Source organism: Akebia trifoliata, chromosome 4 (genome assembly GCF_017979445.1).
Source record: "Akebia trifoliata isolate Shusen 1 chromosome 4, ASM1797944v1, whole genome shotgun sequence".
Lineage (NCBI taxonomy): Eukaryota > Viridiplantae > Streptophyta > Magnoliopsida > Ranunculales > Lardizabalaceae > Akebia > Akebia trifoliata.
The window spans coordinates 43,647,179-43,672,556 of NC_141378.1; the positions used below are offsets into that span (position 1 = coordinate 43,647,179).

Here is a 25,378-nt window from a genome sequence, read left to right on the forward strand (position 1 = left end):
CTTCTTCCTTCTCTGTTCCTCTGTCCTATGGACCTTGTGATCATAAACTACTTATCTTTTATCTTTGGAGCCTTCTCTATTTATTGTGGTGGTGGTGGTGGTTCGGTTCCATCATCCATGATCATATCATGCTATAGGTCCTCTTAGAATTTTTTTTGTTTTTCCCAATCATCACTTGTCACTCGCACCTCTGAGATGAGATTTGATCAATCGGATTTGCCACATATATGCTTGGTCGCATATAAATAGGGCTGTTGACTGTTACTTACCTTCTGGATAGTCTATACCATCAACTCGGGTTGGCAGTTGGGGGTTGGCAGTTGGAGAGGGATAAGGCATGGATTTTTTTTTTATAACTATACATGTACATTAATTAATGAAGTCCAGGTTGAATTGTAAAAAAATTTAAGTGCTCTGGGAATCCAGACTCGTGCTCTCAAAATACTTCCAGGGCCACTGGGATTGTAGGCTTACAGGGCAAACAATGTCTCCAGAAAGCAATTTTTTTAAAAAAAAATAATAATAATAATCGATGTTGATACCAGCTGTCCAAAGCCCAGATAAATTTGACAACATTTATTTAATTAATTATTTAAAATCAATAAATAAATAATAAATAATAATAATAAATCAAACCAACATCGACGATGGTGAATATCAATCCTGTAATATATCATCAATAAAATTGAAAGAATGGAAAAAGTAGAAAAGAGGGCATCATTGGTCGAAGAAAAATCTCGTGGATTGTGTATTAAGCCCGTATGGTTATTGGGCCGGCTAATAACTGCCGGATTAACTAAAGGCCTGTCGGGGTGTCCAACTCCCAACATACCTTACAATTTTTTGTAATACAAGACACGTTAAGGACCATAAATAATTTTTTTAATTAAATAACTAACCAACTCATGGATCTTACAACCAATTTTGTGAAAAATACAATTACTTATTTTTTGGGTTTACTTGACATACCTCTTGACCTTCGTCTACTATGGAAGATTAACAACAAAAAAAAAAAAAACTCAAATTAATTTCTAGCCAAAATCCCTTTCGCCTTTTTCTCACAAAAATCCTTTTTAACTTCAAAGCTCTTCAACCTTTCTGATAAATTATTTTAATTTGTTACTCTCTAGAAGACCCAGGTATCTCAACTATTCACCCAAAATGTGGAAGAGTATGTCAAACTCTCTTTTTTTCATTAAAAGAAAAAGGAGTATGTATGTTCCCATCTAAAAGAAAATCCTCAAACCTCTTGCGCCACTAGCAATCAAAGACCCACAATGCATATTATAACCTCCCATGCAGTTACAGCAGAGAAGCATCAATTTCTGCTTAAAGATAAACCGTGAAAAAATGACAATATGCAAAGCTAGTCTTACAACTATCAAGTTTTTCCCCTAATTTTGAAAGTCAAATATACTTAATAAATGAGAAAAAAGAGACAGGAGTCCAGGCGACCACCAAAATACAAGCAAGAACATACAACACCTGAAACATGAGACTGTGACCAAAACCTCATCCAAGGATCTATGATGTAACATATTCTATCCCATTTGAAAAAAATCAATCTTCAAATAAAATGACAATTTCTGGTAAAATGTGTAAAAACCCAAAAATACCTTTTGGAAGAGAGACAAAAACACTTGTAATCCCTCAAAAAGCTTAAATAAAATGTGTGGGTAATTTTTGAAGAGTTTGTCGTGTAATTTGATTTTTAGTAACTAAGGTACATATCCAGGCTTCTTACAACATCAAAATACCCACATTAATTTATAAGATAATTTAATGTTTGTCCATTAATATCCATAAACTGGATTTTTCATTTGGAGCAGAGGCATGTCTCAGCAGTCTTGATTAGTAGCACAGAAAAGAAATACTCACAATTACAGGTTCAGTAAAACTTACAGTCAACAGGGTTCACGTTAAGCAAAACTGTCGCTGATCTGACAAGAGACAAGTACAGTGAGAAATTGAACCCATGAAACACTTTTTTTTTTCTCTGACAATGCAAGGAATTAGAGGAAATCCCCGGGTTGTAGAAGAATTTTTTGTCAGTGAAGGAGTGCCAAAGCGAAGGAAACTAGACTCTGCTCCAAGAGTTTTAACAGTATGTGAAGCCTACCATCTGTGTTTCTTACTCAGTTTGAGCAGAGATGTAGAGATCTCGGCTGATGAAGCCAAACCTGAAATCAGTACCCACCATTGGAAATTAACAATAAAAAACAAATAGAACTATAGAAAGTTTATAATTCTTTGCATCATTCAGAACATATGAAACAAGAAAATGTGGAATATTTCTTGAGAAGTTTCGCTGACTTCCCTTCCCATTCTTTCGATCATCCAAAGAACAAGTGGCAAGATAGTTACAAACATCCAAATGGGTATGAATTAAAACCTCTTGGAAAAAAACATGTGCCATCACCGACAATAAGTGTCAGACGCATTGACCAAACAAACCTGATATGCCAACTCATTCGTACAGTTTATTCTATAAATTGAGAGAGAAATGTTCTAAAAAAATCTGGAAAATGCCATGTATAGTATATGGGAAAAGATATATTTAAATAAGCTGGCATACATTAAAAATTATAACCATAAAAATAATATTGAAAACAAAATGTAAGAATAAATTAAGATTTATTTATTTTTGATAAGTATATAAATTAAGATTTGTTTGAAACGAGTGTCCGCATATGTCCAACATTTCTTTTACAAGGATACTTTGACTAAAACCAAGAAAAGAAGAAAAACACAAGTTGGCCTACAACAAAAGAGAAAATGAGAAGGAGAACATGCGACAAGTTAGTAGGACAGAGTCCTCGTTACGTATCTTTTAACCAAGAAAATTTTCTAGGTGGGAGAAGAATCCACCAAATGCTGGGGGTCCAAGCCCCAGCATACGCTCCGCAAGCATTGCAAAGGTTGGGAAGACCGGAATGCAATGCAAAGGTTGGGAAGACCGGAATGCAATCCTGTATAAAAATAAAAATAAAAACGGCTTTTTCAAGAAATCAATAAATGCTTACTTGATATGATTGGCTGTAGACCCCGCAAAGCCACCGTACAAGAAAGAACAAAATTACAGCAAGTAATCCTTGACAGAAGATCGTTAATTTGTTCCAATTGAAGAAAATTTGTCGTGACGCAAAGGATGAATTGAACCTCCTTGAGGAGTACTAGAAATAGATGAGGTCGATGGGGGAGGAGCTGATGTCTTCGTCATTGTCTTAATTGGTGGCTTTTGAGAGTTCATACTTGGAAGTGACCTTGGCATTGAGTTTGCATAGCTCATTGCAACTCTGTTGGTAGGTAATGATTGCGGCATTGCTCTGGAAGAGGAAGCCGGTAAGCCAAGTCGGGCTGCAATTATCTGTGCACGCTCATGGTAAAGCCTTTGCCTTGATCTATCCATTTGTTCCCTGACCCTCTTTATCATATTTTCCATCTCGTTAAAGAAAGCTAACTTGGTCTCCAACTTGTGTAGCTGCAGAGGATGAAAACTCTACGGTCAGACTCAATAGAAAGGAACAAAAGATGAGCAGTACAATAATGCAGAACATAACCTCACAGGCATGAAGACCAAATAAAACCCAGTGGGGGTGATGCTATAGGCACCCCAATTTTTAAAATGACACTCCAATTAAAGATTAAAATGTTACAAAGGTTTGGCTCAAATTATCATCCCAACATTACAAAACTTTGTAACATTCATTCAAACAATTTTAGCAGTTGTCCACAATTAGGATTAGGCTCATATAGAGCTCCTAAACCTTAAAAATATTGAAATCTAATTATTGCAAAAAAACAGAGCTTCTATTGGCACCCCAACTTCTACTTATTCTCAAGTCTCAACCATTCACTTATGTTTTTTTTAATTGGGATGTAACAAGTAAAACTTGGGGTGCCAATAGCAGCTCTAAAAAAATAGAAAAGCACAATAAGGTAGATAATGGGAGAACTCCACAGAAAATAACCCAGGAGAAAAGATAAAACTCGGCAAATCCTATAGCCTCAATAGGCACTTCTAGTCATCCAATCCAATGAAAAGAAAACAATAAAAGACAGTGCCCTAAACCAAAACCGTCAATTCATAAACGATCAACAGCTGGCTAGATAACATATGTTCACCTCTATCATAGACTAGATAACCAACTCCCAAGAAAATATAAAAAATCTAATCAAATTAGTATCTTATCAAAAACAAAACAACAATTGAAGCTTCTAAACCTGCAAAGAATAACAGGAAACAACTAAAAATGCTTTCCATAATGAAATTGCTGAAAATTGTTCTAAAATTAGATGAACATTATTCCTATACATGGTAAATTAAAAAAAGGGTTTTGTTAACATGTGCCTTAAGGGCACACGTTAAGGTTCATTAAATACACCTTGACAATAGCATTTGACGGTATGTTTGGTTTTAAAAAAAAATTGAGGGTATTTTTGGTAGGAAATGAAATTTCCAAGGTGTATGTAATGCACCTTAACGTGTGCCCCTAGGGCACATGTTAGCAAAACCCATAAAAAAATAGTTTACTAAAATCTTCCTTTTATTTCTGTGAATTACTATAGTCTTCCTATTCTCACTTGCAGAAGTCCTTTTATAACAGTGCAGGTGATCCAGTGCTACATCACGTATTCATGGCTACAAATTAGAGCCTGTTTGCTCATGATAATACCTGTTTTTCAATCAAAAATGTAGCAAGCTGTCGGATTTGATCTTCTTCACGATTTGCAAGAAGTTTCGCTTTCACCGCTGCAGCTGAGAGTGTGGCCACTGCAGCACGCTTTACTCTGTCTATATTATGATCATCTCTGGTTTCTGACAAGTTGCAACTCTCATTACTTTTATGGTTTTCGTCTCTTGAACCATCCTCAACTGCACAATATAGTAACAAATGAAATAAATGTGGTAAAAAAAAAGGCAAAAAAAGGCCCATAATGCAAATCAGACGCTGAATTAACTTGTTTCTATTTTTCTCTTGGGCCATTGCAAAACTTGGACTGGACCTAAATTTCAAGACAACTAGTTATCCTTTTTTTTTACTTGTGCAATTGAAAATAAAGAAATGAAAGACGAGAATAATGGCTAAAGTGCCCATTAACATTTGGCAAGCGCATTCAAACCCCATACAGAACATGGTTTCAAGTCTCGGTTTGACATCTTGTCTCGTCCATGGACGAGACCGAGTTGTCTCGGATGAGTCAACTTATCTCAGACGAGATAAACCATTTAACTTGGTTTATAATAATTTATACATATATATTTTATATGCAAATAATTATAATTTTATTAACAAATCATATTTTATTTAGATAATAAATGTTTAATTTCTAAAAAAATTAATCATTTTCATTAAAACATACAAAATCCCAATTGACTCGGCCGAGATTTTCAAAATATTGTCTGAGTCAACTTGTTTATCTCACAAGATTCTGCAGATGTGAGATGCCATGTCTATCCGCCTCGTTCATGGACAATCATGAGATGACTCGGGTGAATCATCTTGATCTCGGGCGAGATTTAAAACCACGATACAGAAGAGTATTTACATCATTTCTATATGCCAAATTTAACAAGGGAGGATCTCATTGCATCAAACCTGTGTTTGCTCCAGTTTCAACAATCGACTTAGATGCAATTGTTTGCAGAGGATCTTTCTCTTTTGGAGGAACTGAATCAGATGAAATTGTTTGCGTAGGATCTTTCTCTTTAGGAGGAACTGAATCAGATGAAATTGTTTGTGGAGGATCTTTCTCTTTTGGAGGAACTGAATCAGGATCTTTCTCTTTTGGAGGAACTGAATCAGATGCAATCGTTTGCGGAGGATCTTTCTCTTTTGGAGGAACTGAATCAGATGCAATCGTTTGCGGAGGATCTTTCTCTTCAGGAGGAACTGAATCAGATGCAATTATTTGCGGAGGATCTTTCTCTATTGAAGGAACTGAATCAGACACCATATCCACTACTCCTGGAACCACTGAACATTGAGAGATCTCTTCCACAGAAGCTAAATCACCTGATTCCTTCGCAGAACTTGGTGTGGGCTCCGTTTGCAAAGCTAAGTCACTTGATTCTTTCACAGTACTTGGTTGGGCTGACTCTGGCAATGCTGAATCGATCAATTTCTTCACACTAATAGATGTGGCGTCCTCTTTGTCATCTACATCATCCGATTCCTTTGCAACATTTGGGTTTTCTGTTTTTTCATCATTTTGAGAAACCAATAAATCCTTTTCTTTCGGAACTTTGTCGTCAACTTTCACGTCGGTGCAATCCTTAGATACATCACTACCATCCATTGCTGACATTTGGTTCTCTGACTTATGGTCTTCTTCTTTCTGGCTTTCATCTTTCTGAACCTCCCCGTCGACCATTTCCACATCAGCACTGCAGATCCCATATCATGATCAGATCTAGTACTCCAAACTGGCATTAAATTAGAGAACTGCTATCGGTACCCCAACTTTTACTTATTACACCCCAATTAAAAATAAAGAAAATAAGCAAATGGTTGAGAGTAAGTAAAAGTTGATGTGCCAATAGAAGTTCTCTCAATTTTTTTTTTTTCTAGAGTTCTATTTTTGGGTTTAAGATTTCATATGAACCTAATAATAATTGTAAACAACACTTTTCAAAAAAACAAATAATAATTGTAAACAACAACTGAAATTGTTTTGACAAGTGTTATAATGTTGAGATAATAATTGGGGCCAAACCTTTTGAATGATTGAATGGTGTGTTTTAATCTTTAATTGGGGTGTGATAAATAATTTAAGAAATGGGGGTGTGATAAGTAAAACTTGGGGTGTCAATAGTAGCTCTCTTAAATTGTAGTTACAGCCCCCAAGTATCAAACCTCTCAGAGCCAGGTTGTTCTTTCCGAGTATCTGGTGGATCTTCCAAAATAAAGCAATGCCTTGCAGCCAGCTGAATGCCAGGAGTATCCTGTGATATAGCTTTTAGTGAACTTCGGGCTGAAGCAGCAGCAACATCAGGTTCCACCAGGCCTACAAGGTATGCTGCCTGCAGGAAAGAAAAAATAGTCAAATGAGATGAATGAGCTTGCAAGCATAGTGACAAAGTCAGGATTTGAGAATAATTAGGCAAGAGAAAGGTTCTGAAAAAGTTGGCAAAACTCAATTAAGTCAGGAAAACATGGGATAAGTTAAAATGTAAAAATATATTTTTTTTGAAGTATAAAAAATGTTTAAAAGAAATATATATTTTATATACTAACTAAAAAGATAATATTAAAAATATGCTAAAAATAAAATGTATTTTTTCCATAAAAACTATCGATTAAATCACAATTTTTTGAAAAATCAAATATTTTTTTCAAGAACTTCATATTTTTTGAAAAAAGTCATGATTTAGGCCCCACTTGGTACAATACAAATCATTTGAGATGAATGATTTACTATGGCTTCATTGGGAAATCACTTGTGAATCTTTTTTTTTTAGTTCGGTTGATCTTTGCAATAAAAAATTTCATTGTGATTTTGCAAATGATTTGTGGTACTTTTCGTGCTGCAGATCATTTGTTGAAATTTCTTAAGAATTTAGGTGATCCATGCAAATATTTTGCAGTGCAAATCATTTGCATTGTAACCAAGCACCAGTAAAATTGATTTCAGAAAATTATTTGCATTTGCAAATGATTTGCAGCATACCAAGCAGGGCCTTAATCGCAATTTTTTTTTTAAATTGTAGATTTGCATTCATGGGGATGTCGACAACTTACCAATGCCATGACAGGGTTCCCCGCTTCAGCAAACGAAAATGACTCTCCAGGTCCAGGAAGAGCACCGACAGCTTGAAATGCTTCCTTCAGGGCATTAATTGCACAGTTAGCATTCATTTCCTGAGCAACCTCTACTACTTCACTTGCATCCTTTGCTTCCGACGTGTTGACTTTGGGAGATGAGGATTGCTGCTCATTAGTTGAAATCTTGTTCTCCTTTGTTTCAAGAGTATCATTTAAAGTAGATGAATCATTATTATTGGCTTCAATTTTGTTCTCCATTGTTTCAGGAGCATCTTTTGAAGGACATGAATCATTATTGGTTGAACCCAGATCTGTGATTCCTTGGGGATTGGAATCAAAATTTTCCTTACCTTCCAAGAAGGTATCCTCAATTGGCATTTGAACAAAGTGTAAGATACACTGGGCTTTAGTTTTTGTGGCAACATGTTCAGCGATTTCGTTCCAATTTTCACCATAAAGCTCCAAGGCTTCGAGAAGAAGGAGTGTCTCCTGATCCGTCCAACTCCCCCCACTTACACCGGGAACCTCAGCAGGCTCCATGATAATGAAATCAGTAGGAGACATGCCAGAATCGAACTTTCCATTATTATAGCATTCAGAACATAAATCAAAATCTGCCTGTAAGAAGGAACATGATCAGCAGAGAACAGGAATTAATGGAAGAACTATATCCCAATTTTCTAACGGAAAGGATCATTTTACTAGATTCAAAAAATGCAGTCAAAAGCTAATAAAAATGTAAATAAATAGTAGCGGGCAAAGAATGGAGAGAATATCCCTAAATGATTGCACTTTGTCAGCTAAATCAAATTGCATAAACCAAGCGAACCCGTTCATTCTTGGATGATACAATCCATCCTCATTGCTTTAGATTGGCAATTTTATAGAGAAATACTAGCACTAACCCAGAAGTAAAAGAAACTATACTTTTTTTAATAAGCAAGTTAGTGGTTAATAATTAATAATTAGTAGGTGAAGGCATGTTATGAACCCAGGTCATGGTATCTACACTCATAGACTTTTAACCAACTTAGCAAGCAGGAACCTTCAGGTAAAAGAAAGTATCCTGCTCAAACAGGTTAAAATAAGGGTGTTTTTGTGATTAAATGACCTCTACTACTCCCCAATATAAATTATCAAGAATCCTTACAACATACACATGTATCATAGGACGTGTGTAGGATGCTTTTACTACAGCCGCAAGAACCCCCAGTGTTTATAATATTTCATATGTCAAAAAGTGGTCAACTCCTCATTTTTTATACCAAAAGACACCTTACTCAACTAACTATTCAATGAGCCCAAGATACTCAAAGTGTACATGACTAAAGTGAGTTCTTGCCTAATCAAATAGGACAACAACCTATTGTGAGATTACATAATTGGATTTGCAATGCAGTACATAAATCAAGCCAAAATCACAGGTTCCAATGACAATTTTGTAATTATTTAGATTGTTGCTTGTTTGGGTCTAGAACTCTAGATAATTTTTTTATCACTTCATTTTGTAAGGATTAATTTTTAGATTAGTTGTTTTTCTTTGAGTGTTTATCTGATTATTTTACAAGTTTCGTTTATAAGAATAAATCTTCGTTAATGAAAACTGAGGAGGAAGTAACTCCCAAAAAGTACAAGAAGCAACAAAAATAAACAACAATCAAAGAGAAACAAGTGGCACAACATATAACCAGCCCAGGACTAAGTGGAACATAACACATCCCATCTGAAGACCAAATCTTCAAATAACACTCCTCCTAAATCTTGGCCTACTAACCAAAAAACAGTCCCAAAATATCCAGGATTACATCATATGATGACCTCTCTTTCCCCTGAAATACTCTTTTGATCCTCTCCTTACAAAATCCCCAGTAGATTGCAAAAGGGAGGACGGACCAAAGATAACCTTTCCTTATGGAAAACATGCTGAAACTCCACCCAAGAAACAAAGGCATAATAGAATGTTGGAACACCCAAGTAATATGAGTTTAAGTATTATTCACGTCGTTTTTCTTTAGACCTTATTTTGAGGGGGACAAAACATGTTGTATTACTATTAGGTTGGTTTCCGAGTCATTTGAAAGGTTATTCATTTACCCATCCAACGAGCCCAAGAGCCCAAGATTTAGTGAATCCAATGTTTTTTGAAGAAGTTATTATTAAAAAACTAATAGGATATAACTTCTACACGGAATTTGCATGACAAGGTCAAAAGCGTCGATGTCTAAATCAATTATTTAAAGTTTAGAGTCTAAAACACGAGTCTATATATATGATTAATGTAATTGACTTCACACAGTTTATTGAATAAAGAAATTTTTACAACTCTCTTCTTGAGATTTCTTCTGTGATTGAATATGGTCTGAAGTTTGAAGTCATCTTAGTATGATTCTAAGAACCCTTGGTTTGATTCCAAGGTAATTCTTCTATTATTTTATTTTATTATTTATTTTATTTTTTTGATAATGAATAGTATTCGGGCCAGCTTGCGCGCATCCTGACTAGTCCCTACGCCCCTCACCCAGGCTATGGCTGGTGCCTGCTTGGTCCAAGCCAGTGCGTGGCCACCACAGGAATATAGTTGGTGGGATTCGAACTTGAGACCAACTAGGGAGCAAACCTAATGATACCCAAGTCTACTACTCAACCATCCCTGCGATGGTTGTTCTATTATTTTTTATTATCTTCTTCTTCATCTGTTTTTTTTTTATATAGGTACTTCGTCTTTTTTTCTTTATTTTCTATTTTAGAACAATAAATGACCTTAAACTATAGTAATTCTTATATCTTTTGTATCATCTTCTTCTTCGTCTCTTTTTCTTTATTTTCTATTTTAGATCAATCAATGACCTTAAACGATAGTAATTCTTCTATCTTTTCTATTATCTTCTTCTTCGTCTCTTTTTCTTTATTTTCTATTTTACAATGACCTTAAACTATAGTAATTCTTCTATCTTTTTCTATTATCTTCTTCATCATCTTTTTTTTCTATTTTAGATCAATCAATGACCATAACTTATACCTAGTTAAAAAAACAGTGATGATTACCCTATACCTAGTTACAATACCCTATTGCAAAACTTTGCACTTCACATACCCAATTCGTCTTGCTGAAAATGGCCAATAAATCTTTTTAACCTAAAACCATTTTTTATATTTTTTTTTCTCTCCTTCACCACCTTATTACCCTTCCCACCAACCTTCCTAAAGCATATCAACCTTGGACTCGAACAAATCTAGGTTGTCCTACATCAATTTGGCTATTTCAACATGTTTGGATATAAGAGTTCCTAGTCTGTCGCAGGGCTTTAGGTTAGTCTAAAGTTATTTTCTGAGTTATGTAACAGAGATAATTGCTTTTAGAGTTTTTCATAGTATCGAAGGGTAGTGGCACGAATATGTTTCACCACATGCCAACACATCCTGACTTATAGTACAGTGTCACCCTTCATTTTGGTGGTTTTTATTTTTGTTGTTCTAAAAAAAAAGTATTGATGCTTTAAAGAAATGCCCTTTTTTCCCTCAGCACCTTAAGCCTTATTTAAAGAGTGTTCAAAGTTTCTGCCTTAAGAGGAGCATACTTAATTGCATACACCTCATAGACGTGTTGGATTTTTCTTTCTATGTTCTTGTGGTATAATTGCATAAAAGTGTTTGGCCCTAATCTCTACAAGCCCTAGTAGATTTGCAACTACTACAATCTTTAGCTCTTCTTCTTTCTTGTAGAATTTTTTTGTATTCCATATTTCTCTCTCACTAAGCCAAATCTATCTACTCCTAGTCTACAAGCCCTAGTAGATTTGCAACTACAACAATCTTTAGCTCTTCTTCTTTCTTGTAGAATTTTTTTGTATTCCATATTTCTCTCTCACTAAGCCAAACCTATCTACTCCTAGTCCCACAGAGGTGTTATGTTTCTTAGTTAGATTGTTTGTTACCCCATAAGCGTTGTCCTATCTGTTTTCATCTTTATTAGAGCTATTTTCACTTCTGAGACCATAATTCTACAGAAGTATATACCCTCAAATATCCCATGTATCTCTTGTTGGTCCAAAGTCTCAGGTTGTCCTCATTTAATGATTTAAGAAACTAACCCCACCATCTTAACTGCCTTTGTAATCCTTATGGTCATCTCAACCACATAATTAATAAATCTTCATTGATGATAAAAAAAAAATTATGAAAATAAACTCACCATCTATCCCTAATTTCTTCATCTCTTACCAAGACTCCCTCGTTGTTGCCTTTAATGCACCTAACCTTAGCTAACTCCTCAGTGTTTTTTTCCCTCTAATCTGAATCAGCTTGTAGACATTCAGCTCCTCTTTTCCTTCAAAAGCTCTAGTATCTCTCTTTCCAAATGCCCCCAACAAATAGTAATTGCAATGGATTCTAGTTAAAAGTATGGCACAACCATCTATGCTAGGCTCAAAACAAACATAGGGGCAAAGTCAAAAAAAAAATATGAAAAAGGGGAAATGTGACCAAATAAAATTCGCAGACAGTAGATGAAAGAAGATTCATACTTCCCAAATCTATTTTACACATGGTATGGAAATTCGCGATGTTCTTACAAAGGGAAATTAGATGATCAATGATTAAAAATTTATCAAGATCAGCCAAACAAACAAAAAAGGCAAGTTTTGATGGAATTGTTAAACCAAAATGATAGTAGTTAGAAAGGTCTGAAAAATAGAGTTACATACCAAAGAATACAACAATTTGACTTAGAACCTCAAATGTTGACTCTTTTTCCAGATTCATTTATCTTCCACCCCTGGGGAGATTTGAACCATCACAATAGTTTCCTACTCATTATCAAATTTGTGGATCCATTTCCACCACACTCTGAGATAAGGACGTGTGCCCTGCCTAGGCCCACAAGGCAGAGCTTGAATTCAAGAACTTGACTAGGGGAATCACACAAACAGTCGGGAAGTCAAATTGAACAAGGATAACACAAGAGATTGTTTCGAATAATCGGAAGATCGAGCAGAACAAGAGTAAGGTGACACTAAAAGACAAATTAGTATCCGATCATAAAGCTAAATCTCTTCATTTAATGTAGAATCCACAAGCACAAATCAAGGGAACGCTGACAACGACGTTCTCTGACTCACCAACTACAAACGGTCAGCTCACATCAGTTCAGTGATTAATACACTACGACACCTCTAATCAAACTCAAGTGTCAACATTAATGAAATGTGGGAACAAAACCCAAAGGTGCAATCAGCTACACTAGCCAACTCATAACCCACTCGGCTTGTACACCTAGGTAAGTTATATCGTGACATTCGTTCAACCATGGGGTTATAAAACCCCCACTCGAAGTAAAACAAGGGGAGGCGGATTTGTCAGAGCAATTCAGGATTAAACAAAATCACGCCGCTGCATTCACTATTTTATCTTCTTCTCTGTTTTTCTGTCATCTGAGTACTAACAAAATCATCAGAGGACCCCAGACCAGGGTTCCATCCTTCAACCTTCTTGCCTTCCATTATCTTAAAGGTCACTAAGAAACAAAGAAGTCTTGAACTACCATTCCAAGTGAGATAAAGTGAAGGGGAAGATGAGGTAGAGCGTAATGGCGGAGTGGCCCAACCATAGCCAACAATAGAGGAAGAAAAAGACAAGGGAACAAAGGGAGAATGTCAACTCAGTAAGGAGCAAAGAGGAATCAGCAAACTTAAGGAAGAAGTGAAAAAACATAGTTCAAAGTCAAGTCTTCCGACATAGGAAGACATATTACTCAACTCCAACAGAAAAGAAGGACCGAGCCAACTAGTAGAAGGAAAGCTCGGGCAACATCACCAATAAGCTGGAAGTGAATCAAGACGACCCCTAAAAGAAAACCGAGGATAGAGAGCAGGAGCCGAACTCGCCAACCAGAGGGTTAATCATAACAACAGACTCGGGAGGACTCAAACCAAGGTCAACCACCTCTCCCACCTCCATACTCATTGTCGACCAAGAAGATATCAAGAGTGCGATTAAGGGCCAGGACTCGTCCAAGTGAAGGAAAAGACGAAAAGATCAAAGCTTGGCTAGATATCAAATAGAAGATTTAGAGATCTATCTGGCATCTCTTCATCCCAAAGGCAATAACTACATTACTAAATTTTTCAAACCAGGCTCTCAGGGATTGTTTCAAACCATAGAGTGTCTTCCTAGATTTGCACACCTTGTCAGTCTCCCCCTGAGCAACAAACCCAGATGGTTGCTCAATATACACCTCTTCTTGCTAATCACCATAGAAGAAGGCATTCTTAATATCAAGTTGATACAAAAGTCATCCAAACATAGCAAGTAACGAAATAAGAACCCGAACAAAAGTTATCTTGGCAACTGGGGAAAAAACCTCGGCATAATCAATCTCGTACGTCTGAGTGTATCATTTAGCAATAAACCGAGCTTTAAGTCCATCAACAGTACCATCAGGATGAAACTTGACAACATACACTCATCTGCAACCCACAACATGTTTTCCGGGAGAAAAAAAAAACAAGAGACCATGTATCGTTGTGATGAAAAGCATGAGATACAATAAGAAAATGATGATGAAGATGAAGCAGTACAAAGTCAAGGAGATGAAGAATTAATGAGATCTGAAGAAGAAGAGACTGAGGAGGATGACATGTATGTGAAGGAGGGTGATGACTCTGATAACGACGAGAATGAAAGCAACGACGACGACGACAATAATCAAAGTGGAGATGTTCCACAATGGATTATGGATGTTTGTGTAGAGTATCAAACTAACTATTAGAGTTAGTTACTTAGACATTTCTTTGACCTAATACTTTTCTCAATAATTGACTATTTTTAATCTTTTACTTGCACGCTTTGGTGTACAAACTATGATTTATGAAAGAAAATATGAAATTTGTGCATTGTTTAATTATTATTTATTTTTATGAATTTTTTTAGATTTATTCTGATTTTTTTAAAAAAATTTATGCATTTTTTTCCCAAATAAAAAAATCTTGCTAAATATCTCACCGCATATGCGATATGCGAACAGCCTATGATGGTCACATAGTGTCGTGTGTGCCATTTAACAACATTATCTACCGCCTTTGACCACAAAATATAATTACTTCCATTTAAGCGCATAGAAGGCATTTGAGTTCCATTTAAGCGAATGAAAGTCATTTGCGTTCCAACCAAATCAGTAGATATACCCAAGATAGTCTTCTGCTCCATGATAAAACAACTGATTGCCTAATAATCAATAGTACAATCAGAGGTTTAGATATTTTCGTGAATGATTTTCTACTGGCAAATAATCTCCTCGGCATGAATTCCTTATAGCCAAGATCTGCAAAAATTCTCCAAAAAACATAGAGAAATCAATTCTAGTGAAGTCGCAGGGTTCTAAAACTCCTCCAGAGAAAATCGCAGGACTCCAAAACCCTTTCTAGATACCATGTAGAAAATCATATTAGGGTTTCGAGAAAAAGAAAAGAATGGAAAAAGTGGGAGGATTCAAACTTGGCTCCTATCCTAAGAGTCATGGCACTTATATATTAATGAATAAAAGAAAAAATTACATATATGCCCCCTACATATATTAATAACATCTAACAATTTCAAAGTTCAAATAACATCTCATGATAAACATTGAACATGATGATTACAAAAAGGGAATCCTTGCAAATGGGTTGTCCGTGAGGGATTTCTTTTTTCTTTTTTTTTAACTTTATAGCAAGATGCACCAAGGTAAGGCAACTTCTAACCTACAATCAAAGATTAGACAATAACCCACACTCCCTTGGCCAATAACTGAAAGGAAAACCCAACACTTGAAATGAAATAAGCAACACCATAATAATTATTCAAGCAATCTAACAACTTAAAATTGGTTTGTCAAACGTATTTTGCATGCACGGTGTCCCTAACTTGATTTTTTTATCTTTCAAAGCAGTCATCTACAAATCATCAGTTCAAACAATTAACTCTAAAGAAACAAACCAACCTGCTTTTGGCAATGGTAACGTTTGCGTGAGCAATCAGCCGAGCAAGAGTTGCAATGGTACTCGACGGAAGGCCCCTCTGGCCTCAACTCTTCAGCAACAGCCGATTCTGGAAGCAACCGAGGAGGCACAGGTGTAGACAAGTATGCCTTCAGACCCACTCGACGACGAGGCTTAACCTCTTCAAATCGATACAATTTTTCAACCAATGAAGCCATTTTAGAAGATACATCCACATTGGCATCATCCATAGCAGAATCACTCTCCAAAATTGGGTGGAAATTAATCAAACCCCAATGATCCAAGAACTCCATAACCTCTTGCCTCGCATCCAACTCTCCAACCGATAATTCCTCCAAATCTTTGGGTTCAATTTGTGTTTTAGGGTCAGCATGAAATTTCTTCATAATTAAGTTTCTAATTTCCATATAAATTTCAACCGTTCGCTTCTCGGACTTCCCATTGAAAAAAGAATCCAAGACTCGTTCCTCAATTGGATGAACTTTTGTCCATGAAAACCAAGCTACAAATTTAAAAGAACGAAATTAAAGAAACAGCCTTTCGTGGATTTGACCATCAATATAAACAAAAACCCTATAATTTTGAGGAGAACCTTATCAAATCAAACAAATTATTACAAATAAAACATTAGGGTTTCAAATTGGATCTTTGAAACTCAGCTGCAGGTATTGGGATAAACATAAACAAGAAAATGTGATTGAATTAGGATCCAAATTACGAACCAAAACCCTAGAATTTTGAAAAGAACCATATCGAAGCAAACAAATTATGAAAAATGAAAAACTAGGGTTTCGTGTTGGATCTTTCACACTCACCTGCAGGTGTTGGGATAACATGAGCGTTAGCATCACGAGATCTGATCGCTTCGAACTCAGCATCTATAACGGATTCTAACGGCGCCTGTAAATCCTCGTTAACAGAATTCAATTCTTGAGTAAAGACCGTTACTTCTCCATCCGTATAAGCACGCGGAAGCGGCACCGTCTCGGATGGATTCTGTGGAGTCACCGCAGTAGCAGAGACAGCTGAGCCAGCTGAGGAAGCAGCGGCTGCGGCGGCGGCTGCGAACTTATTAGGTGATTGGCGAGCTCGGGTGACTGGGCCGTTGCGGATTTGAGGTAAAGGTGCGAAGGATTTCTCTCTGGCGAAACGCTTCGCAGAAGCTGAAGAGATTCCAGATGAGTTGTTCGCTTTTCGTTTTAATCTCTTACGAGGAGCTTCTTGTTCTGCGAAAATCGCTTCTGCTGCCTTTGTTGAGGTGGTGATGGCGGCGGCTGCATTTGATGGTGGCGCGCCAGCTCCACGACCTTTCTCCTCCATCGTTTTTCAAAGATTTGTGTTATTTTGGTCTTCGTTTATAGAGAAATATTGCATTTGTTTGCAGAGTTTGTCGCTGTGACCTGTAATTGCTTCTCGTCTCCTCTCCACTCCATCTCTCTCACTCTGATTTCTTCTATGCCGTGAATGCTACGAACAGTGATCTTTTCCGCTAATTGCAGGAACATTTATATTTTGGTTTTAGCAAGAATGTCCTGGTTTTATCATTATTGTCTCGTCTTTATCACTTACCTCTCTCACCTAATGTACCCACTCTTTTATTTCGAGACCTTCTATTGTTACACCAACTTCTACTTACGGTACACCCTCTTTTAAGTATCCTTTTGTCTTCTTCCATCCATTGGGGGAAAATTACTTAAAAGAACCCTGACAGAAGTACTATTTTTCTAAGGTCCATTTAGTAAACTTTTCTTTTCTTAACCGTCCCTGAACCTCATCTCAATTCTCACTAGTATAATGTGCTTGAAATACCCAAACTACCCTTTTATCATCTTCTTCACATGCTTAGGTTTTTCCAACGGCCAATGCGATCATTTTCAACGATGTATAATCATGAATGACAAATGGAGAATGATATTCTCACTTTTGAACATTTAGACATATTTTTTAGATTTATTTTGATGTTTTATTAAGAAAAATGAAGAATGAATTTGAGATTTGAATTTTTTTATGATTAAACAGTAATTTTTTATTTTCAACTATGATTTATGTATTTTTGGGTTTTCCAAGGAAATTTACCCAATATTGAACTCAAGATAAAAATGAAAATTCCGATTCACATTTATAGCGTTGAATTCACCACTTGGTGTCGGGTTCACTATTTAATTACTGACGAGTTCAACTTTATTCTTCACTTTTCTTGATGAAACATCGAAATAAGTCCAAAAAATGTGTCTAAACATTCAAAAGTAGATTATATCATTCCCCATCAGTCATTCATGGTCAAGGATTGTTGCAAACCTAACTATGTGAAAAGATAAGAAAATGGCAGTTTCAATATTTCAAATAAATTATGCACTTGAGATGAGATCCAAGGACTATTGAGAGAAGAAGCGTTTACTAAATGGACTAGTAAGAGATCACCCAAAACCTAAGGACTATTTAGAAAAAAAGTCCTTCTGCCATGGGTCCTTTAAGTAAATTTCCCTTATCTTTTTTTTTTATCGGTGAGTTTGTTTTTAATGAGATCAATAATTTGATGTTGATGGGATTTGAACCCAAGTCTCTAGAATCATCACCCAAATACTTTATCAACTAAACTAATTGGTGCAACACAAATTCTTGCTCACTATAATTTTATATCTACTTAATTGGTCTCTAGAGTTTTTTTTTTTTCTTCTTCTTGTTTTAACAATGACGAGTGCAGTAAACAATTCTACTTTCATTGCTTGACAATGGCAAGAACTTGAACACCAAACTCTTATCTTCAGATATGCAAAATCAAGGGCACTCATCTTACTTTGGAATAAATACAACTTAAAATAATTAGCTCGGAACAAAGCCATTACAAGTAAGTCGCAGCATCTACAAAAGAAGCTTCGGTTCATAGTGGTCATGGGTAGACAATGAAATTTAACTCTACGAGATTTAAATTTGTATTACCCCTCAGTGGCATGATAGTATTCTACTTTTAAGGAGTTCAACATTTTCAGCGCGTCGTAAGTTCATGGTCAACCCTTGGCCCAGGATACCCATTGTGTGCTTCGGATGCCCATGAAAGAAGGCGTAGTTCATAAGGAAGATTTTAGTAATAGAGGTTTAGAAAGAAAGGAAAAAAAAATGTGTAGATATTTATGGTTAAGGTGATGACATCATTCTCATTAAGGAACTCGACAACATCAATCATGAATCCAGTAATGGTAGATCAAAACCTTATGACATTAGGGATAAGATTATTCACAACTAAGATATAGACATCAACGTTTACGGGAATGATTGCCTTTTATGGTTCCCTCGATCCCTATCTCATTAGGCAAGTTTCTATTAATATTTTGGGGCTTGATGGTATGGTGTTTATGAAAGAAATGTTGTATGGTAGCATGAAGGGAGTGACTAGTTGCACCCAACCTTTAAAAAAATATCTTATTGTACATTTTATTGTCTTTATAATCTCCAACTTAATATACTAGCTGCACTTCATGTGTTTGCATGTGTTTCTAGTAGACCTTGCCTTCATGGTCTGTATGGAAGAGGTTTCAATTTCCCATTTTATGAATGTATATGTGCATTGCTATCGTTGATCCAATGATGGATCCCCAAAAATTTATTCCCATCCTCTTATTTTTCCCCCATTAAATGTGATTAGTTATGTAGTTCGAAGTGATCTTCTTCAAACTATAAGATCAAGCATGATTCGATACTACAATCATAAAGAAGTTTTTCAACATCTTTCCAATCGTTCGACCTGTGGGTATGTTTAGGCCAAGACATTAGATCATAAAGGTAAAGAAACTCTAATTTTTTGTTGTGATCGTGGTCAAGGAAGAATAAGGGGGGAGGGGAAGATAAATAGTGCAACTTTTTTTATTTATTGGAGTGCAATCGTACAAATGAAGCAAGTGTGGCTTTTTTCGGAGGGTGCACCTAGTCATCGGTGTTTTGCACCTAGTCGATCTAGGCACAGAGGCCTTGTTACCAATCACTACATACATATTTTGGAGAATATAATACCAAAGGATATAAGGAATATAATGGTAAAAAACAAACATATACAAAATATTAGCAACTATTGCCAACAAAACTCAAATTATTGCAACTTATTTTGAAGCATGATATGAACTAAGCAACGGACTCCTTGATCGAATATAGATAGAAGATAGAAGTTAATAAAATATGGTCACGGTGAAAATAAACACAAACCAATAGATCCATTGGTGAATGATGGGTGTAAAAACATGAACTTTTGCACTCTTGACTTAAGGGGATGAAGGGTACAATCAGGATCTCTCGGGACAACCCCAAACGAGCAATATGCTTGGATTTGGAGTTTGAAACGATGACATATGGACCAACTATTTAAATAGTGACGACACCATATCAAAGCATTGACACGTGATCGTCGTGTTATTCATAGTGACAGTTTGGATTCGGTAATTACTCAGCGAGGGTTCAATTCAGTTAAAGCATAAAAGTTTCGTAAAAAAATGGCAAAATTTCGGAGATTATACAAAATATTTTATTGGATTTCTTACCAAAACCTATCATCATCAACCCTCTCTCTAAATCCCAATTTATTTGGTGTTTGAATGTTAAAAAAAGCTAGAATTTGGGAGCTAAAGGTTAAAAATGTTTCTATATTCCATGATTAATCAAGGGATTGTTGATTGATTTGCCAATTTGTCGAATTAATCAGTCAACTCCTAATAAGGAGAATTTTACGAATATTTCTGTATCGTGTATACAAAATTTGACTAGGTCTCAAAAGAATCGTGTGTTTTAATACCTGATTACTCTGAACATAGGATAATATGTGATATAACAAAGGATTTTAGAACAACTATACAAAGAGATAAATAAATAAATAATTCAAACTAAATAGTCCCAAGGCTCAACATAGGAGATCGAAAAATTTACACCCACAATGAAATAACATGTAAGCATGGTAACAATATATTTTAAGTAAATTTATTTTTTGTATACTTTACAACTTAAAAAGGGTAGAAATAAATGGTAACTTTTTTAACCCATTCAACTCCAATATCATATTGCTTCGACCTTCAAACACAAAAAACAATGAGATTTCAAGGTAGGTTGAAGAGGGTAGGTTTTGGTAAGATATATCAGAAGGTTTTTGGTAGAAGGTTGAAGACAATGATATTTTGATGTATTCTCGAAGGTCAGTATTGAAAATTGGTCTATCTATCAAATCAAGCCAACTAATAAATAGTATGATCCAAGCCCGGTTCGCATGGTTTCGGACCTATTTGTGAGTTGGACCATGTATTAAATTGTGCATTTTTCTAGTTAGAAAAACACAACTCGAAAGAATAAGGCTGAAGTGACCTCAAGATTGTACCTCATATCTCACTTTTGTGACATGGAAGTGTGCAGGAATCATAGGTGCTTCTCATCAAGATACGGGTGAAAAAACATTTATGATTCTTACACACTTCCACATCAAGAAAGTGAGGTATGAGATACAATCTTCATGTAAGCTACCCAATGGGCACAGTTCCCAAATCCAAACCTAGTCCACGACGAGTAAAATCAAACCAAAGCCTGACTCCTTGACAACCCTAATTAGAAGACCAGAGTCAATGAGGCTTATGGCAATTTTGAAAAACCATGCATGTATACTTAATTTTCACCAAAACTTGGACAATGTGAAAGGGTGGAGCTAGTAAGGAGACAATGGGGGCAATTTTCCCCACAGAACTTTGAGACACCCTTGTATTTACAACTCATTACATATCCCATTTCCACCCCCACCCCCCACCCCACCAATTGTTGGAAGATGAAATTGCCTCTTGACTGGGCCTTCTCTCATAGACTAATTGAGAATGACCTAAATATCATTTTCTTCAACTTCCAACAATTTTTTATTTATTATTATATAAATTTCTCCTTCAAACCATTCATCTTAAGCTATTCACATGTACCATTAACTATAGTTTGCCCCCACCACAAGAAAATCATGTCTCTACCCCTGACGGGGTGTACAATTATCTAAGTCCGACTCTGAAATAGACAATCCCCTCCAAAATTTCAATAGAACCCCCTTTGCAACATGACACATGGTTTTTTATATTTATTTCATTTCTTACTTTTTCATCAATATTTGGGATACCTATTTGCCCCCCTTTGACTAACCATTAACGTTTTTTCACACTTTGGTGACGTGTCACACATCAATAATCAATAAAGTGTGAAACATAGTGAATTTTAAAGTAAAATCCAATTTAATGCAATTTATTCATTCAAATGATTTTTTTTTTGTTTGATTGGCATCCATTGACCGATGTAAAAATAATAATAAAAGAAAACACCAAATCCTAATAATTAAAACATGAAATCCAAACAATTAAGATTTATCTCAGAAGCACATGATGTGTCATTGAGTTACATGTTTTGTCACATTGACTTTCATGTTCTAATGGTTAGAAATTCGTGGTGTTTTTTGTTTTCCTTCTCTTTCCATGGAATCACATCACATTTTTTTAATATTAAAATATAAATATTATTATATTTTCCTACATCTTATCCAATCATTATGTGATTATTCTTATTTTTAGTAATTAAAATGTAAACATTATTATCTTGGCCCACATCTTATCCAATCATATGTGATTATTTTATTTACAATGCATGTACGAACCTTCAATAAAGGAAGAGTCTTGTATTAAAAGCGGGCCTAGGGTGATGTCAAAACCTTAAAAGGGTGGGAAAATCAATTTTGCTTAAAGGGTAAGCAAGGGAAATATTTCAAATCTAATGACATACCTCTTGACTTTGGTCTTCTCTTCGAGATCAACAAATATATATATATGGAAAATGTTACATGGACTGAGATCCACATTTAGGTCACGTGGACTGCCACATTGGTCCAAATAACAACTCAGTCTCTTGTGTTATCGTCTAAATTGGACTTGCAAAAAAAAAAAAAAATTTTAAAAGTAAAAAATAATAATAATTTGACTTTGGATTTTGAGTTTAAAAATAGGCGATCATTGAAATCTTAGGTTTAAAATTTAAATTCAACGGTGAAAAAATCTCTTTTTTCAATTATATATTTTTATGTTCTACATACATGTGGCACCAAATGGTATAGTTGGACGCCATGTTGACATGCGGTCCATAGAGATGAATGGTTCTTCAGTCCATACAATCGCATTTCATATATCATTTTTAACTTGTAAATCTTAATTTTATTTCCAAAGCCTGTCATCTTCAAGGAGTCGGGAAAACTAGTTTTGAATTAGAAAAAATTTATCCATGAAAATTCACGATCACACCTGAAATTTGTATCTTTTTCAGGAATTTTTTTTTTACTTCCCATTTTTAGTGAGCAATTACTTCGAGATTAAAAAATAATATAAGATTTTTGGGAGAGTTGAAGATAATGAATTTTAGTGGCTTTTTGGCAAAAGGATCTTCGATCGAGTTAGTTTAAAAATAAATAAATTGGGTACCAAGGTCATTTTCTTTTAATCTCTAGTAGAGGTACCAAGGTCAACGTGTAAGGAGGGCAACTCAAATATTACCCAAACCCTAACTCTAAACGTGTCAATGACATGCTATGACTTTATTTCTGATGAGAATTAACCACTAAGGCTAAATGTTGTTATGTTTTACACGAGTCCAAATCATATACTCTCCGGAGTTGGATTGTAACTTAACTTCTGGTCTCATTTGCAATCCACGTGGCACACATGTTTGTTTCTCAGTTTGGGGTCTACCAAATGAATTTTGTTCTCCCATTCAATTCCATTTAAAGCCACATATTATTTAATTGAAATTTCAAAGTATGTTTATATCATCTTTTAGTATAGAATCCACATTTTTTAAACACTTTTGACTTGAATTATTAGTACAATTTAGACTATAATCGACTTCATTGAAAATCAAAATAATCTCAGATATTTTCTCTTAATTTTAGTTTATTAAGTCACTTAATATGATGTTGTTTGACAATCCAACATTCAATTCTATATAGTTGATTTTAGGAAAAATCACTTAAAGGGCTCTCGTAAAAGAATTTCTTTCTAAATAATCCCTAAGTTTTCGATAACTCGACAGGACATTTAGTAAATTTTTCTCTTCCAAATGGTCCCTCATTATTGCCGAACTCACCGTTTTTTTAATTTACTGTCGAATTTGACATTTTTTATATATTGTCGACTTCATAATTTTTATTGTCATTAAAAAGTGGTGAAGTCGACACTAGTAACCCATCCATTATCAATTTTCAAGTTTTTCGACTAAACTACATGGAAAGATCGACTAAAAACTTAAGATAATGGCTTGTTTATATGATTTCAATCCCGAAGAATCATTCTTGGTCGATTTTCATCAAAAACTATGAAAAAAGTGAAAAAATCATAGTTTTTACATATATCTTCAAAATATTTGGAGAAACCCTTAAAAATGATTTCTTCTTCTTTCTTAAATCCTTCCCAACAAAATGGAGTATTCGAAACTCAATTGAGATGCCAACAATCTAATTTTTATTTTATGAGAAGGTTGAATTCAAATAGGTGGTACATTCAAGTGTGAGAAATGTTGGAGGTGAGGTCTGGGACTCTTAAGAAAATAAAAATTTACTATATGGACTATTAATAAATTACCCAAAACTTAAGAACTATTTAAAGAGGAGTCCCTCCGCAAAGGTCTATTATTATGATGTTTACAAATAAGAGTTCAATTTATTTATTTTTAAATCAACACTATAAAGATATAGTTGATTTTAAATTTAAATGCCACGATGCTTTGTTCATAGATATTGGATTTTAAAAACATAGATTTTATCAGTATAACGTAAACATGAAAGAGCCAACAAGGGGGTTCGACAATCCTCTATGTTTCGAACCAATTACATGTCATGTTAACCTTCTTGAACACCCCCCCCCCTCAAATAAAAAAAAAAGATTAAATTAAAAAAAGTAAAAAATAAATAAAATAATAAAAATAATATGTTTCCTTTGACTTCACTCATTTTCTTTTCTATAGTAATAAAAATAATCTAAATAGTCTCATTTTTTTCAAAAATCTAATAATTTTTAAGCTCTTCAATCTTTCAGTAAATTAATTTTAGTTTACTAATCTCATACTCAACTCATCATTTTGAATCTCACCATAGTATCTTATATAAAATCATAGAATTTTCTATATATAAAACTCACTCTTCTACATCTAAAAAAAATCCTCTATTGTTTTATAAGATTGAAGGTTAAAATGAATTATTCTTAAGATCGAGGACTACTATGGTAAACATGTTTATTTGAAGATGACTGAATTTTTAGAAAAGAAATCAAATTCTTTTTGGTTTCAAGTGGAATTTGAGGGTACTTAGATTATTATGCATTAGTCTATCAACGAAGACCGCCGTCAAGGAAACATATATAATTTTATTTAATTAATTAATAGACATTGAAAAAATGTAGTATCGACCATAATCAAGATCTAATACATCATTCCGAATCTTAGAAATCTCAGTCAAACTTTAGTACAAAAGAGCGGAGAGTCGTCTTAGTATCTAACAGCGGAAGTACAGGATACTAATTCAGTTTTCGTCTATCCTTCTCTCTCTCTATCTCGACTTTCCCTTACTATATATTTGTTCGT

The 25,378-nt window shown here is 35.0% G+C and overlaps 1 protein-coding gene across 1 annotated transcript; it reads right to left on the reverse strand.

Annotated features, from left to right (window-relative positions):
- Window positions 1-1,834: 1,834 nt before the first annotated feature.
- Window positions 1,835-17,297, reverse strand: CHB3 (DNA-binding family protein). Its single transcript, XM_086441345.1, has 8 exons — window positions 16,576-17,297; window positions 15,742-16,262; window positions 7,743-8,384; window positions 6,858-7,024; window positions 5,601-6,388; window positions 4,677-4,876; window positions 3,024-3,481; window positions 1,835-2,180 (listed from the first exon to the last, which is right to left on the reverse strand). Exons 1-7 carry the CDS (start codon window positions 17,078-17,080, stop codon window positions 3,107-3,109), a joined length of 3,198 nt encoding a protein of 1,065 aa, XP_086297471.1. The 5' UTR covers window positions 17,081-17,297; the 3' UTR covers window positions 1,835-2,180; window positions 3,024-3,106.
- Window positions 17,298-25,378: the final 8,081 nt, after the last annotated feature.

Bases quoted from the DNA above. Each gene is read 5' to 3' on its own strand.
- CHB3 (XM_086441345.1), bottom strand. From the start codon at position 17,080: ATGGAGGAGAAAGGTCGTGGAGCTGGCGCGCCACCATCAAATGCAGCC. The intron at 16,263-16,575 runs GTGAGTGTGAAA...TTAAATTTGTAG, and splicing joins TGTTATCCCAACACCTGCAG to CTTGGTTTTCATGGACAAAA. The intron at 6,389-6,857 runs GTTTGATACTTG...TGGGATCTGCAG, and splicing joins GAACAACCTGGCTCTGAGAG to TGCTGATGTGGAAATGGTCG.